General features: G+C 44.6%; 1 protein-coding gene across 1 annotated transcript in view; it reads left to right on the forward strand.

Moving 5' to 3' along the window:
• Window positions 1-804: 804 nt before the first annotated feature.
• Window positions 805-17,882, forward strand: part of LOC139419026 (FRAS1-related extracellular matrix protein 2-like) — a 48,872-nt gene continuing 31,794 nt past the window's right edge. The window contains exons 1-2 of the mRNA XM_071168859.1: window positions 805-6,045; window positions 6,393-6,482. Of these exons, the coding sequence (XP_071024960.1) occupies window positions 1,008-6,045; window positions 6,393-6,482 (5,128 nt within the window). The 5' untranslated portion in view covers window positions 805-1,007. The remainder of the gene's footprint in view (window positions 6,046-6,392; window positions 6,483-17,882) is intronic.

Here is a 17,882-nt window from a genome sequence, read left to right on the forward strand (position 1 = left end):
GCCTTGCACTTCAAACGCTCCTGTTCAATGTTCGATCATGCTTCATGCACAATGAAAGCGAACCTCTAAATCAGCACTGGTGTTTGAATCTGAAATATTTAAGGTAATACTCCACATCATCACATCCTCCTTAATCTGAGACTCATTCAAAATAAATATGCATTAATCAAACTGTGTCTTTATTTAAGGTCTATTATCAATGTGCTTAGACCAGGGGTTCTTAAACTTTTTCAGCTCAAGACCCAAATGAGAAATTGATGTTCCTCCCGTGACCAAAATCGTCCTCCATCAACCCAAATTAAGAAGAAATAGTGTGTGATTATTTTCATAACCCTTCTCTCACATACATGCCCAGGGCCCACTTTGGGTCCCAACCCACATTAAAGCCAAATCTGCATGTGTTGTCTTGAAAACCCGGACACAGCATTTTTGGGGGTCTTCAACTGATGATTTAGGTTTCTTTTGGAGAGGGGGAGTTGTTTAGGTAGTTTGTTGGGGGGCAGAGGAGGATGGGGGGCTAAGACAGGGAAAGCTGGGGGGGGTATAGAGGAGGAGGGAAGGCTGGGAGGGGATAGGCAGGGGGGAAGAGAGCGGGAGGGAGGGGATAGGCAGGGGGAAGAGAGTGGGGAGGGAGGGGATAGGCAAGGGTGGGGATAGGCAAGGGTACTGGAGGGGCTGTCCAATGTGCTTTCTTAAATTAGCTGTTGGGGGCAGGAGACATTCTCTCCGTGTTGTCAGAGGGAGGAGTCTGGGGGCGCTGTCACTGTCTCCTGCTTCAGTATTACCTGCACCATAAGATCAACTACAATTTTCCTGTGTGAGTGTGTGTGGACAGAGAGAGAGAGAAAGAGGGAGCAGAGAGAGAACAAGAGACCCAAGCTTCAACTTTTCAACTGCCAGAGTGGGGTTTACTTTTTCTCATCTTTTTTCTTCTCAGGAGAGATTTGATTTGAAGGACATTTATTTCTGCTGAGTTATCCAAAGTGGCAGGGCAACTGGCAGTGGACATGGCTGGTTGTCTGCAAAAGACAGGACTTTGTAAAGGGCAGGCACGTTTGTTGAGATGCCTCTTTGTGCTTTTCACTCTTGTCTTTTGCTTTTCCTCTGTGGACGCGGAGCCCCACCAATTCGATTCGGCTTTCCTTTACCGACAAAGACAAGGACATCATGCTGACAGCATCATTGTGGCCAACAATGGCCTCCGTGTTCCCTTCGGGAAGTCTGTGTACCTGGACGCTGTCAATGACCTGGTGACTGAGGTGCAGCCCGGAGACCGCTGCTCCATCACAGTCCTGGAGAATGACCCACTGGCCCAAAAACCCGGAATGCTTAGCCCTAAGAAGTTCCCCTGTGCGTTTGGCGGTGATGAGGTGAAATACACTCATTTTGGTTCCCGGAGCCCCAGTAAAGACAGGGTGAAGCTGCAGCTACGCTACGACTCCCAGACGGACACAGTGGTCATCCCCTTCATGCTGGAGGTGGAGGTGGTCTTCCAGCAGCTGGAGGTCCTCACCAGGAACATGCCCCTGGCTGTGGACAAGCTCAACGGCAACAGCAACCCCATCGACAAAAAGGGCATGGACTTTTCCTTTGAGGATGGTGTCACTCAGTGCAAGGTCGCCACGCTGGTCGGCGCCGGCGGTCTCCCCAGGTATGGCACCCTTTTAAATAATTCCACTAATGGCCAGATGATGGACTGTGATGAGTTTCTTAAGCAAGGCATTCGCTACAAGCACACATCCACCACCAACTCTCCTAACAGAGACTATATCCCCATGTTGGTAGAGCTGCAGGATAATGAGGGAAACACCATTATGCAGGAGCATTTCCAGATCATGGTTAGAATCAGAGAGGGTACAGAGAACACCCCTCCTAAGCCTAGTTTTGTTGCTATGATGATGATGGAGATTGATCAGTTTGTGATGACAGCTATCACCAGTGATATGTTGGCTGCCGAGGATGTTGAATCTGATCCAGACGACTTAATCTTTAACATTACTTCCCCCCTGGGCCATCAGCAAGGCTACATCATCAGTACAGATGATCAGAACCTCCCCATCACCTCGTTCTACCAGAGAGACATTCAAGATTTGAAGATAGCCTATAAGCCTCCGTCCGAGGATTCAGAAGTAGAGAGGATTTTCCAGCTCGAGTTTGAAATTGTAGATACAGAGGGCGCCGTCTCTGATACGTTTGCCTTTATGATTGTGGTGAAGCCTATGAATACTCTTGCTCCCGTGGCAACCAAGAACACAGGTCAGCTTTTGTTTGAGGGCCAGTCCAGAACTCTCTCCAGCTCTCACAACTTAGAGATCAGTGATGAAGATAACCTGGACAATGTGAAAATCACAGTGGTGGACGGCTTGAAGCACGGCGAGCTGACGGTGCTCGGCGCGCGCAGGAAATTCTTCACACCGGCCGATTTAGATGCCGGCATCGTGGTTTACCAGCACGACGGCAGCGACACCTACAGCGACAACATCATTTTTAGAATGACTGATGGCAGCAATGAGGTCGAGTTTTTGTTCCCTATCACTATAGCCCCCACTGACGATGAACCCCCTATTATCAATGCAAACACCGGCCTGGTGCTTTTCAAGAATGAAATCATGCAGATTTCCCCCTTCATTCTGAGCGCCACAGACATAGACTCAGAGGATTCTACCATTAAATTCATCCTTGAGGCCCCATACTCCACTGTAGGGGAGCTTATCCTCAGACAAGTGGAGCTTCCCTCTAACCCCTCTCTCTGGAAGTTCAGTGAGACAGATGAGATGTTTGAACAGGTGGTAACTGAATGTTTCCAGCAGGACATTCTAGATGGGAAGCTCTTCTACCGCCACATTGGGCCTCACAGCACCACCACTGTGATGGATCAGTTTGTGTTCCGCGTCCAAGACGACAATAACCCACCAAACCAGTCCGGTGAGCATACCTTCACCATTAAAATCCACCCGGTGGATGACCTCCCACCAGAGCTCTATCCAGGGGCCACGCTTCACATGACAGTGCAAGAGTATGAGCTGACTCACTTCAAGAAGACGTTTTTGCGTTACACAGATTTGGACTCGGATGACAGGGATCTGAAATACACCGTCACCAAGCCCCCCACTGACACAGATGAGAACAACCCAGCCCCCCTGGGTGACATTGTTCTGACTGACAGTCCCGACTCTGTGATCAGTGAGTTCACACAGGCGCAGGTCAACCACCACAAAGTGGCCTACAAGCCCCCAGACCAGGAACTGGGCATCACTCCAAAAGTCCTTCAGTTCACATTCATTGTGGAGGATACTGCTGGGAATACAGTAGATGGACTATTCACTATTTTCTTACAGCCCGTTGACAACAAGCCTCCCTTTATCACCAACACTGGTTTCACTTGCCAGGAGAGAAGCACGTACATCATCACTAAGAAGGAGCTCGATGCCACCGACCAGGACACAGAATATGAAAATATTATATTCACTGTGACCCAGATTCCTCGCTATGGGCAGTTGCAGTATTTAGGGATCGATATGTCGAACAGTGAGACATTTGTCCTGGAGGACATCGAAAATGGCCATATTGCCTACATCCATGGCGGGGAGGAAAGCCTCAGTGACGTTATCAAGTGTGACGTCAGCGACGGCTTCCATGAGGTACCTATCATCATCAAGATCTCCATTAACCCAGTTGATGACAAGACCCCCACCATCATGCTCCCTGCTGGCCTTCTAGGGGCATCCATCGATGTCCTGGAGAACGGGGCAACTGAAATCACCAGCAACGTCATCCAGGGCCGTGACGAAGACACTGACGACCTCATGTTGACCTTCATCGTTGAGGAGCCCCCCAGGCTCGGTGAGATCCTGGTGAGCGGTGCCCGCGCCGAGAGGTTCACCCAACAGGACATCATCAACGGCGTGGTGATGTATGCCCACACTAGTGGTGAGATCGGCTCCTTCAAAGAGCATGACTCCTTCAACCTCACCATCTCCGACATGTCCGATGAATGGGTCGTCGGGGGCAACAAGGTCCAAGGAGTCCGGGTGCTCGTCACCATCCTGCCTGTCGACAGCATCCCACCCATTGTCAGCGTCGGGGAGCAGTTTGTGGTGATAGAAGGGGAGAAGAATGTCATTACTCTGGATCACGTTATGACTGAGGATATGGACACAGACAACAATGACATCCTGTGCACCGTTATTGTCCAATCAACATCCGGGTACGTGGAGAATATCTCCCCAGCTCCAGGTTCTGAGAAGTCCAGAGCAGGCACCGCCATCACCGCCTTCAGCTTCAAAGATGTCTTCCTCGGTCACATCTACTATGTCCAGAGCATCCACAAAGGTGTGGAGCCTGTGGAAGACAGGTTCACCTTCCGTTGCTCCGACGGCATCAACTTCTCTGATCGCCACTTTTTCCCCATCGTCATCATCCCTGCCAATGATGAGAAACCAGAGATCTTCATCCGTGAGTTTGTTGTGATGGAGGGCATGAGTCTGGTCATCGACACACCCATCCTGAATGCGGCCGATGCAGACATTCCAGGGGACGAACTGGAGTTTGAGGTCATAAAGAACCCCAAGCATGGCAAGATAGTTCAGCAGCTTACAACGGGCACAGTCCCTGTTGTCAGGTTCTCCTTGGAACAGATCAATGAGGCCTCCAACATCATCTATGAACATGACGACTCAGAGACCAAAGAAGACAGCTTCGAAGTTAGGCTCACAGACGGGAAACACACAGTGGAGAAGAAGATTCTCATCATGGTGATTCCTGTCGATGACGAGACACCGAGAATGGCCATCAATGACGGACTGGAGGTTGAGATCGGAGAAACCAAAATAATCAACAACAGGGTCATGAAGGCTACTGATCTGGACTCAGAAGACAAAGAGCTCATCTACGTTGTGCGCTACGGCCCAAGCCAAGGCTATCTCCAGCGTATCACCAAGTTCGGACACGTTGTGGGCAACATCACCCTCGACATGAACTTCACTCAAGATGAAATCGACAAAAACCTGATCCAGTATGTGCATACGGGCCAGGAGGGTGTCCGTGACCTGCTTAAGTTTGACGTTACCGACGGCATTAACCCCCTTATCGACCGATACTTCTACATCAACATCGGGAGCATCGACATGGTTTTCCCCGATGTCATCAACAAAGGCGTGACCCTAAAAGAAGGGGGCAAAGTGACTCTCACCACTGACCTGCTCAGCACCACTGACATCAACAGTCCGGATGAGTTCCTCAGCTTTAGCATCACACGTGCCCCTAGCAGAGGCCATCTTGAATGCACTGACCTCCCAGGTGTGCCCATCTCCACCTTCACCCAGCTGCAGCTGGCCGGCAACAAGATCTACTACATCCACACCTCAGATGATGAGATGAAGATGGATAGCTTTGAGTTCGAGGTGACGGACGGCTACAACCCGGTCTTCCGCACCTTCAGAGTGTCCATCACGGACGTGGACAACAAGAAACCTGTCCTGAGCGTCCACAAGCTGCTGTTGGGAGAGGGCGAAAACAAGCTCATCACCCCATTCGAGTTGACGGTGGAGGACCGTGACACCCCAGACAACCTGCTGCGCTTTGTGGTCACCCAGGTGCCGGTTCATGGCCAGTTGCTGTTCAATGGCACCCAGCCAATCAACACCTTCACCAAACAGGACCTGAACGAGAACCTCATCACCTACAAGCACGATGGCACCGAGTCCAACGAGGATAGCTTCTCGTTCACCGTCACCGACGGCACACACAACGACTTCTACGTATTCCCTGATACTGTGTACGAGACACGTAAGCCTCAGATGATGACCATTCACATCAGCACTATTGACAATGGGGTCCCCCAGATTGTGGTCAACAAGGCTGCCCCGTCCCTAAGGGTTCTGCATAGCGGCCACCTTGGCTTCCTGATCACCAGCAAGGCCCTGAAGTCTGAGGATCGAGACAGTCCTCACAAAGTCCTCAAGTACTCCGTGGCCGAGGCCCCACAGCACGGCTTCATCATGAACACCGCCCTGGGCAATGACAGCATCAAGGCCTTCACACAAGGTAAGACTAGCATTTAATATTACATATATAAAAATTAAAAACACAATTGAGGAAAAAGTGAACGAACGTTCAAAACAATTAAAATCTGACAAATGCACTTTTTTTTCATTTTATTTTAAATTGATTGAATTTCTGTACTTTGGGAAAATTATGTTTACAATATCAGTAAGACCAGTATTCACACTCCAGAATCAGTATTGTAATGCCTTTGTCTTTGACATAATCTAAAGTGATGCCTGAGGGCTGTAAGTAACCTTCTGTAGAAAGTGGAGTAATCATCTCAGATGTTCTAAAGAATGTACAGATTCTCCTCGTTACATTTCCAATTCTCCCTTTCATGTCATCAGCTGATATCGACGAAATGAAGATTTGCTACGTGCTGCTTGATGGTAGCAACGCCACAAGTGATATCTTCTACTTCACAGTAGAGGATAAAGGTAAGACCCTCTTTTTTAATATTTGAACCTCATGCTCATTGACGTTGTCGTGTCCCATTACTGCAGACTTATATCACATGGCCTGTAGGCATTCTTTTCGGCTTCAGCCTTCTTTTAAGATTGAATGTCTCTTTGAGATTGAATCTTCCTGCTCTCTGTCAATCTCCAAAGTGTTTGCATCACAAAGACTTAAACGCAGTTCGCCATGACTGACAGCTAGCACAGAGCCCCTTCTCTCTCCTCGCCCCACTGCTGAGGGTGGCAGGTTTAAAGAAGGGGTGGACGAGGTCAGTGGGGACATGGGCCGAACAGTGTCCCTGGGTGTGTTAGGAGTGAAAGGGATGGAACGCCCGGCAATTAAAAAAGCTCTGAACTTTATTGTATCATGAACAATGGGGGTTTTCCTTTGTGGTTTTTGTCCTGGGTTTCCTTCAGTGTTTGAAGTGATAGCATGAAACCAAATTTGCCACCTCCAATGCCTCCAAGGCATTCCAAGTATTCATCAAACCATATGTCCGTTTTTATGGAAATCGATCCTAGATCAGTGAGAATAGCATGAGCCTTTGACCCTGTGTGTAGAGGAAACTACACATTTTGAACAGCAGTTTTGTAAGGATCAAGGTGACTGTCAAGGTGACCTGTTTCATTGCTTCTCTAGGTTAGTGGAACAGAAACGTGTGGCTTCTCAGACACACGTAACTATTTCATAGTGAAGTTAGCAAGTTTTGCATCTCAATCCAAAATTCTCATGGAATCGTTTTAAGTGCTTCTATTTTTTGGATTCTATTTTCTGTTTGACTTGTCATCACCATCCGATATGGTCTTCTGCGTTTTGCTGCCAGATCCATTCCTTAATTTCTCTAGGGATCCTTTGCTTGGGAGGCTTTGGATTTCAGTAGCTGTGTGTATTTATATTCCCCTGGAAATTAACTTTTGGTCCGATGTCATATGAACCGTATCTTATTGGACTTCATAACTATCCACACAGGTTGCATTTCTATCGTGACAATCCTTTTGGTGTTTTCAGTATACAGTAATTAATATGCATGATTATGATGTTAGTGTTTATATAACGTAGCTTTTCTATCGCATTGTCGGTAGATTTCAACTATTGGAGTAAAGCATGTTTATCATAAAATATGTTTTTGGTTTCAAAGTATATTCTACATATTCTACACATTTGTGTATCACGCACAGACTGTGGAGTTTTGAAACGAATCAGTTGTTGGATATTAGTTTGCGCTTTGTTATGGTTCACTTCGTCCAAAGTACCATTGTGGACCTAGTTTAACTGCATCACGGATATATATAGCGAATGCAAAGCAAAGGATCAAAATATAGCAGGTGGGGATGGAGGCATGCTTTGCTATTTTAACATCAGCTGTAAATGCTTAACACATTCTGAGGTTTTGAAATGCATCCCTGCATGACACACTGTAAGAAAAGATTGGGCTATATTTATGCTGGATTGAGGACTAGCTAGCTAGCACAATATCATCATCATCATCATCATCACCATGGTTGATGGCCACGGAGGGTTTAGGTGTCATGGCCTTTTGGTCAATTCCTCTTGTTGTTTTCTAAGTTAACCCTTTCATCTTCATGTTAGCATTCACGCCCAGTAATGAACTCTCCTGTTAGGACAGAGAATTGACTGTGAGAACAGAGTGGGAGAAAGGTTGTTAACTAGTTTCTGAAGATATTGCACAACAAGGAATTATTTTCCTGTACTGTTCCGATCCACACATGCTGAAATACTGAGACTTATTTTCTTAATTATTTATATTTTTTAATGCATGTGTTTTCCCAAAGTTTCCATTTGTTTTGGATGGACACGTCCTCTTACTCTGCTAAAGCAGAACATGCTGAATTCCAGATGTCCATAAATGGCTGTCGCTCTCAGACAGTATAGCCTTAATGGATAATAGGGCTTTCTTTCTCAGGGCTGTCTGTAATTGAGGGTCTGGCTACAACAGGAAGGGGACACAAGGGCTTCAATTAGCTCCACAATCCCCTGTGTTTGTAGTGTAGTCTGTCCCACTGTTCTGTTTGAGATTCCAGCCAGCACATCTGAACCAGGTGCAGCGTTGGCTCTATACCTCTCTGCCATCTGTCTAATGTGACTTTGTTTCTGTCTGACTACGTTTAACATGTGCAGAGCACTGAGTCAGGGCTGGTAGGACACACACCACACACACACCGAGTAACATCAAATAAAGGCATGAAAAGGCAACAATTGCCTGAGTCTGTTACTGGCATGTAGGAACAAGTTGACACAGCATTCTGTTGGTCAGCGAATATGCACATAAAAGTTTAGTGTTTTTTTTATGTGTATGAGAAACACCACTGGACGTTCTAGATTCTATAGAATAAATGTCTGCAGCAGAAGGGACCATGAACAATACCTTAAAATGAATACTATTTACAAGTGTGCAAAATTCACATAGAAAATAGTCCAAATGGCTACATTGTCTCCCTGTAGAGTTTTATTGCTGTACTGAAACAACATGTCATAAATAATGCGTTATGGGTAAGAAGAGAAAGAGCGAGGGGTCAGGGTATTTCAGGGTAGTCAGGGTAGTTTTAAAGTTAATTTCCTGCAATTCTACACATTTGCCATTATTCGGCCATGACTACTACAAGTTTAAATACAGTGCCTTGCGAAAGTATTCGGCCCCCTTGAACTTTGCGACCTTTTGCCACATTTCAGGCTTCAAACATAAAGATATAAAACTGTATTTTTTTGTGAAGAATCAACAACAAGTGGGACACAATCATGAAGTGGAACGACATTTATTGGATATTTAAAACTTTTTTAACAAATCAAAAACTGAAAAATTGGGCGTGCAAAATTATTCAGCCCCTTTACTTTCAGTGCAGCAAACTCTCTCCAGAAGTTCAGTGAGGATGTCTGAATGATCCAATGTTGACCTAAATGACTAATGATGATAAATACAATCCACCTGTGTGTAATCAAGTCTCCGTATAAATGCACCTGCACTGTGATAGTCTCAGAGGTCCGTTAAAAGCGCAGAGAGCATCATGAAGAACAAGGAACACACCAGGCAGGTCCGATATACTGTTGTGAAGAAGTTTAAAGCCGGATTTGGATACAGAAATATTTCCCAAGCTTTAAACATCCCAAGGAGCACTGTGCAAGCGATAATATTGAAATGGAAGGAGAATCAGACCACTGCAAATCTACCAAGACCTGGCCGTCCCTCTAAACTTTCAGCTCATACAAGGAGAAGACTGATCAGAGATGCAGCCAAGAGGCCCATGATCACTCTGGATGAACTGCAGAGATCTACAGCTGAGGTGGGAGTCGTATATTGCACAAATCTGGCCTTTATGGAAGAGTGGCAAGAAGAAAGCCATTTCTTAAAGATATCCATAAAAAGTGTTGTTTAAAGTTTGCCACAAGCCACCTGGGAGACACACCAAACATGTGGAAGAAGGTGCTCTGGTCAGATGAAACCAAAATTGAACTTTTTGGCAACAATGCAAAACGTTATGTTTGGCGTAAAAGCAACACAGCTGAACACACCATCCCCACTGTCAAACATGGTGGTGGCAGCATCATGGTTTGGGCCTGCTTTTCTTCAGCAGGGACAGGGAAGATGGTTAAAATTGATGGGAAGATGGATGGAGCCAAATACAGGACCATTCTGGAAGAAAACCTGATGGAGTCTGCAAAAGACTTGAGACTGGGACGGAGGTTTGTCTTCCAACAAGACAATGATCCAAAACATAAAGCAAAATCTACAATGGAATGGTTCAAAAATAAACATATCCAGGTGTTAGAATGGCCAAGTCAAAGTCCAGACCTGAATCCAATCGAGTCTCTGTGGAAAGAACTGAAAACTGCTGTTCACAAATGCTCTCCATCCAACCTCACTGAGCTCGAGCTGTTTTGCAAGGAGGAATGGGAAAACATTTCAGTCTCTCGATGTGCAAAACTGATAGACATACCCCAAGCGACTTACAGCTGTAATCGCAGCAAAAGGTGGCGCTACAAAGTATTAACTTAAGGGGGCTGAATAATTTTGCACGCCCAATTTTTCAGTTTTTGATTTGTTAAAAAAGTTTGAAATATCCAATAAATGTCGTTCCACTTCATGATTGTGTCCCACTTGTTGTTAATTCTTCACAAAAAAATACAGTTTTATATCTTTATGTTTGAAGCCTGAAATGTGGCAAAAGGTCGCAAAGTTCAAGGGGGCCGAATACTTTCGCAAGGCACTGTAGCTGACTGGACTAACTTACCAAGCTAAAAATTGTTAGCTGCCATGGGCTAAATGAGTGACTGTCAGTGACTGACATAATGAGAAAAAACTGCTAATGCACAACCAAATGTCGAAATTGAACTTTGTGTATTCTACTATTCTTACTCTGAATAGTATGTTGAGACCCTGACTGAATTCCTTTGAATGAAGCTCTCCCCTCGTCCCTCACCTTGATGGGAATGTGGTGATATAGCATAGCAAAGTGTTAGCATAACCTTTATATGTGAAGTGGTGATGTAGCGTTAGCATAACATATAACATAACATATAAAAACATGAATGGATAGCGTACGATCATAGATAAAATTTGGCTTCATAAGCATACAAACATTTACAATAGAAAAATCACAATAATGGCCTCAGAACAAAGTTTACGTTGAGACCGAAGGGAGCAAGGGTCTTTAAATTAAAGATCTAGGCAGCCTCTCATTTTAACAATAAATTGTCGAGGTCACCCCCTATCCTAGAGAGGGTGACATGTTGAATGCCATTATAACATAGGGACGAAATCAAGTGGTTGGCTTCCAAAAAGTGGGAAGCTACACACATGGCAGTTACACAGTCTTGCATGCAATGGATGGGTACACACTCAATCTCCTTACTTTTAGAGACTTACAGTCTCCATGGTGGAGAGGGTGTTGATGGGGTGAGGAAAGGGTGAGGAAAGGGGAGGAAGGAGGAAGGAAGTATTCCCATGTCCCAGCAGATGTCGAGAGACACAGAGGCAGCGGCGGCTCTACCCATAGCACGGCTGTGTGTGTGTGTGTGTGTGTGTGTGTGTGTGTGTGTGGGGGGGGGGGGGGGGGGGTAGTGATGACTTCCCAGTGTCTCTGCATGGTTCAAGAAAGGGGTCAGCAGTTGCCACACTGCGGGAAGTCTTGTCTCTTGAAATGGACAGTGGCCACATTCCAAGTCCTGGTAGCATATGCTGTCCTTTTTCTGTCAGGACCCCAGAGGGAGGCCCTGCGGAGTGCCTGTTTAACTTTTCACCCTTCGGGGAGATCCGATGGACGGAGGAATGTGTAAATCATCAGTCAGCCCTGAGGAGTAGCAATGAAAAAATTTAAATGCATTTTGGAAATGGTTGTTTAGAAACTGATGTCTATGTTAGACAACAATAAGCAGACTGACTGAATCATAAGTGACAAACTCAGACAGGTTCCCTTCATTCAAGCCTTAATGTATTATTTGATGAGGGAATACCTTACCCCCTTGAGGCCCATAAGGACCCAACCAGCCCACTGGTTCTGTTCTGAGGGGTGATTATAAGGTACTCTGATGGATAAAGTGAGCTGAGGTATAGACCTACTCCCTCATCTCCAGGCATATGGCCATGTAGAGATGTCCTCTTTGTTGAGTGATGGACTCAAGTTGTTAGAACAGGTTAGAACGGTTAGGGTTAGGAGGACGGGGTATTATTACCATCACTACACAGATAACTGATTATTGAGCTAGTGTCAGCCCTCCGTCCCTTCACCTAATCCTGCTGAAAGACACAGCAAAGCCCTGACCTGGATTCTGCCTCGCTCAAAATGGCCACCTTTGAATGTTTCCTCAACACTGTTTTTGTTATTGTTGGCTATCCCTGTGTGATAATAGGTTTATGACAAGGTGCTTGGATGAAAGGCAGTGTCATTCTATCATAAAAGGCCAGATGTATTTTTCAATTTCCATATAGCTTCTTCAAAGGAAACTAGTCTAACGGCACAACTATTATTAGCCTCTGAGCTCTATCCCAATAATGAATAAGTTCAGTGTGTCTGTCATCCATACAATCAGCACAACAATATGATCCAATCAGTACAACAATGCATTACAAATAGCACAACAATGCATTACAATCAGCACAACAATGCATTACAATCAGCACAACAATACGATCCAATCAGTACAACAATATGATCCAATCAGTACAACAATGCATTACAAATAGCACAACAATGCATTACAAATAGCACAACAATGCATTACAAATAGCACAACAATGCAATACAATCAGCACAACAATGCAATACAATCAGCACAACAATATGATCCAATCAGCACAACAATGCAATACAATCAGCACAACAATATGATCCAATCAGCACAACAATATGATCCAATCAGCACAACAATACGATCCAATCAGCACAACAATGCATTACAAATAGCACAACAATGCAATACAATCAGCACAACAATGCAATACAATCAGCACAACAATACGATCCAATCAGCACAACAATGCATTACAAATAGCACAACAATGCATTACAAATAGCACAACAATGCATTACAAATAGCACAACAATGCAATACAATCAGCACAACAATGCATTACAAATAGCACAACAATGCAATACAATCAGCACAACAATGCAATACAATCAGCACAACAATATGATCCAATCAGCACAACAATGCAATACAATCAGCACAACAATATGATCCAATCAGCACAACAATATGATCCAATCAGCACAACAATATGATCCAATCAGCACAACAATACGATCCAATCAGCACAACAATGCATTACAAATAGCACAACAATATGATCCAATCAGCACAACAATGCAATACAATCAGCACAACAATGCAATACAATCAGCACAACAATGCAATACAATCAGCACAACAATACGATCCAATCAGCACAACAATACGATCCAATCAGCACAACAATGCAATACAATCAGCACAACAATACGATCCAATCAGCACAACAATGCAATACAATCAGCACAACAATACGATCCAATCAGCACAACAATGCAATACAATCAGCACAACAATGCATTACAATCAGCACAACAATACGATCCAATCAGCACAACAATATGATCCAATCAGCACAACAATACGATCCAATCAGCACAACAATACGATCCAATCAGCACAACAATACGATCCAATCAGCACAACAATACGATCCAATCAGCACAACAATATGATCCAATCAGCACAACAATACGATCCAATCAGCACAACATTATGATCCAATCAGCACAACAATACGATCCAATCAGCACAACAATACGATCCAATCAGCACAACAATACGATCCAATCAGCACAACAATACGATCCAATCAGCACAACAATGCAATACAATCAGCACAACAATACGATCCAATCAGCACAAAAATGCTATACAATCAGCACAACAATACGATCCAATCAGCACAACAATACAATAACAATTTACACTCCTCCTGAACAGAGTCTTGCATCAGAGTTTTAAACTCATCCAGGTAGTTAGATAGATATGGGAAGTCTACATCAGATTTTTTTAAGAGCGCTCATTAAGAAAATGATAGGCTAGTGAGTAGATAGTGAGTATTAGCTTCCAGGCAAACTCTGCCAAGGTTAATACGTTATGCAAGAGGAGGTTGTGCCGTTTTAGGTTTCATAGCAATAGCAATGATACAAATGTACATATATAGTCATGCTAATTGGTTGTATTTTGAAAATACCCTCCCTGTGTTGAATCATTCTCGGTTTTATAATCTGGTAGTTTCCCCTTTCACTCCAGGCTCCTGCTGCATGGGGAATGACAGTAGACCAGTGGCAGAGGTAACAGTGTTATGCGATCATTCCTGGGAACAAGGAATGTGCTTCCTGCCTTCAAGACTCCCGTCTCCTGCTACACACACAGACATACCTGGAAGTGAAGTGGGAACCCTAGTAGACAGGTGTATGGGACTGGGAGAGTTCCAGGACCGGCAGTATCCCCTTTCATAGTCCCCCACAGACCCCACTCACAACCGCCAGAAATCAAAGCCAATACTCAGATAGGAACGTTTGACTGCATCACAGCCCCTGCTCTGTTCCAGAGGGGTAGAATGGCACTTTTTCAGAGGAGGGGAATAGTATTTTTTAGAGAGAGAGAGAGAGAGAGAGAGCATGTATGATGTTCCATAGTTGTTCCCATGCTAAAACATTTGTTTCCAGAAGGGCTAGTGCACAGCACATAACAGTACTGTAGGTTTGTGTGCTGTCGAGGCAGTGAGAGACAGTGAATGAGGCTTGAGTGGGTCGTGGCCATTTTACACAGCAGGCACCATGACTTCCTAAGTGTGTGTTCGGATCTAACCTGTCAGCCATGTCAACAGCCGGCCAACGATTTACTGTCCCCTGGTGCCAGTTGAAGGTCTACCTACATGTATACTGTGACTGTGAGGTGGAGGCTTCTTCCTCTCCCTCTCTCTCGCTCTCTCCTTGCCTCCTGACACGGGGCAGGTAGATTTATTGGTGTTGTGTAACGGTTTTCTTTATGAGAAGGAGAGTCGGACCAAAATGCAGCGTGTAGATTGCGATCCATGTTTTAATGAACAAACGTAAAACACGAATCAATGCAAACACTACAAAATAAAGAACGTGATGAACGTAACGAAAACCTAAAACAGCCTATCTGGTGAAAAACACATAGACAGGAACAATCACCCACAAACAAACAGTGAAACCCAGGCTACCTAAGTATGATTCTCAATCAGAGACAACTAATGACACCTGCCTCTGATTGAGAACCATACTAGGCCGAAAACATAGAACTGCCCCAAAACATAGAAAAACAAACATAGACTGCCCACCCAACTCACGCCCTGACCATACTAAATAAATGCAAAACAAAGGAAATAGAGGTCAGAACGTGACATGTTGGGAGAGTGTTGGTGTTATGATGTCTGGCCCCTAGAGGTTATTCATGTCTGCTTCCATATGGCAAAGCTGTCTGCTGCTCCCCATACTTTATTTTAAAACTGTCTTTATATTCTATACTTTACATTATATTCTACTCTCTCGCTGTCTGTTTAAAGATGTGTCACTTGCACACTTGTACTTCAGAGTGTAAATGGCACATTTCAGAAGCATTTTTCAAACCTCAAATACACTACATGTTTTAAATGTCCTACATCGCAGAAAGGTTCTCCTGCAACAGGGGGATCAAATTAAGATCCCACATCTGTATGTCTTCCACTTAAGCTATAACGTCAGTATCTATCCTCTCCTTCACTTATATTGACATTTTAGTCATTTAGCAGATGCAACTTTCCTTTCCTCTCTCTCTCTTCTATCATTCCTTCCCTCAGTCTGGAAGTTCTGTGAGGACTCACTAAGAATCCTGACACCACTTAGTCGTTTCATTTAGCTCAGTTGGTAGAGCATGGCTCTTGCAATGCCAGGATAATGGGTTCGATTCCCGGGATCACCCATACGCTAAATGTATGCAAGCATGAGTGTAAGTAGCTTTGGATAAGTGTCTGCTAAATGGCATATAGACTGAGTGTGCACAACATTAGGAACACCTTTCTAATATTGAGTTGCACCCCTTTTGCCCTCAGAACAGCGTTCCACAAGGATGCTGGCCCATGCTGACTCTAATGCTTCCCACAGTTGGCTGGATGTCCTCCCGGTGGTGGACCATTCTTGATACAGACGGGAAACTGTTGAGCCTGAAAAACCCAGCAGCGTTGCAGTTCTTGACACACTCAAACCAGTACCCCGCTCAAAGGCACTTAAATATTTTGTCTTGCCCATTCACCCTCTGAATGGCACACACACACAATCCATGTCTCAATTGTCTCAAGGCTTAAAAATACTTATTTAACCTGTCTCCTCCCCTTCATCTACACTGATTAGAAGTGGCTTTAACAAGTGACATCAATAATGGATCATAGCTTTCACCTGGTCAATCTATGTCATGGAAAGAGCAGATGTTCTTGTTGTTTTGTACACTCAGTTTTGTGTATATATGATTAAATGATTCATTTTGGCCAGTTGCCATGGACAGTTAGGTTAGTTTTCTCCAAAATGATGCAATAAGCGCCAGTGGCACCATTGGGGGGTGACCCAGTCTCTCTGTCAACTTGTGATGTGCGGCATGCTGCCTTTCCGACCCAGATCAGGTCACTGTTCTGGAGTCAGTGTTATTTTACAGTACATACACGGCAGTGGCCAATAGGATCTATTAATATGCCTGGCTCCTCCAATCCAAAATCCCAACCATGGGATCTTCGGAATGCCCCAGAGGAAACTAAGTTGAGCACTCTGGCATTTGAGAATATACTTTCTGTACCGTAGCGCCAACGTTAAAAAAAGAGAAAGCTGCCACCAGCCTCCTTTCACTACACCTATCCGGTGTATGTGACAATAAAACATTATTATTATTTTTGTATATATGTGGTTGTTTTGCCTACTTTAGTTGATTGCAAATCCCTCTGGATAAGGGAGTCTGCTAAATTACTAAAATGTACATTTCTGCAAGTTTATACCGGGCCATGTCGCAGAAGGCAGAGTGCAATGTGACCCAGTATAAATAAAAAGAGGAATGAGGAAATGTAATAATCATGGTCCTCATTCCTGTCACTCAGCAGGGATATACTTACATGGGCGCCGCTTTCTGTTGCTCACCCTTGCATCATTCTCTTGGCTGTCAAAACCTCATTCTGACCAATGATATCCCCCCCTCCTCTTGAGTCCCACCCACCATCCTAAGTATATCTATGTATGGCTATGAATACTGTAGCAATGTAAATAGGACCTGATGACCTGATGAAGAAGGTGGGATGAAAGGACACTGGGGGGGTTTTCTGTAGGGCTGCTGGTTGCTTTATGGATGGATTGCTGACCATGGTCGAGGTTGAAGATGACAAAGGTTAAAACAACGGTATCTAATATCCCATAACTCTTTGCAACAATGGAACCTAGTTAGCTAAGTGTGCTGGTAGTTAGCAATGGCGGACAGGCTCATTGTACTGGCTGGAATGGAATAATGGAACAGTATCCAACACATCAAACATATGGAAACCACGTTTGACTTCGTTCCATTTTAGCCATTACAATGAGTCCATCCTCCTATAGCTCCCCCCACCAGCCTCCTCTGATGTACAGTCAGGAGATACAATCAAACATGTTTGGAATCGGAATGAACCTAACTGATGTCTCCATTATATCCTTAGTCATCGAGGCTCACAGGAGAATCTTGAGAATCTTGGCAAATCCCTTGACAGGTCATTAAAATGACAGTGGTAAATTAATTTGACCTGTTAGCCACTAAAGTTACATGTTGTTGGAGCATAGGGAGGCAAGCTAGCTAGCTACCGTGTGAGTTAGTAATCCAAAGATGGATGTACC

The sequence above is a fragment of the Oncorhynchus clarkii genome, chromosome 10 (assembly GCF_045791955.1).
Source record: "Oncorhynchus clarkii lewisi isolate Uvic-CL-2024 chromosome 10, UVic_Ocla_1.0, whole genome shotgun sequence".
Classification (NCBI taxonomy): domain Eukaryota; kingdom Metazoa; phylum Chordata; class Actinopteri; order Salmoniformes; family Salmonidae; genus Oncorhynchus; species Oncorhynchus clarkii.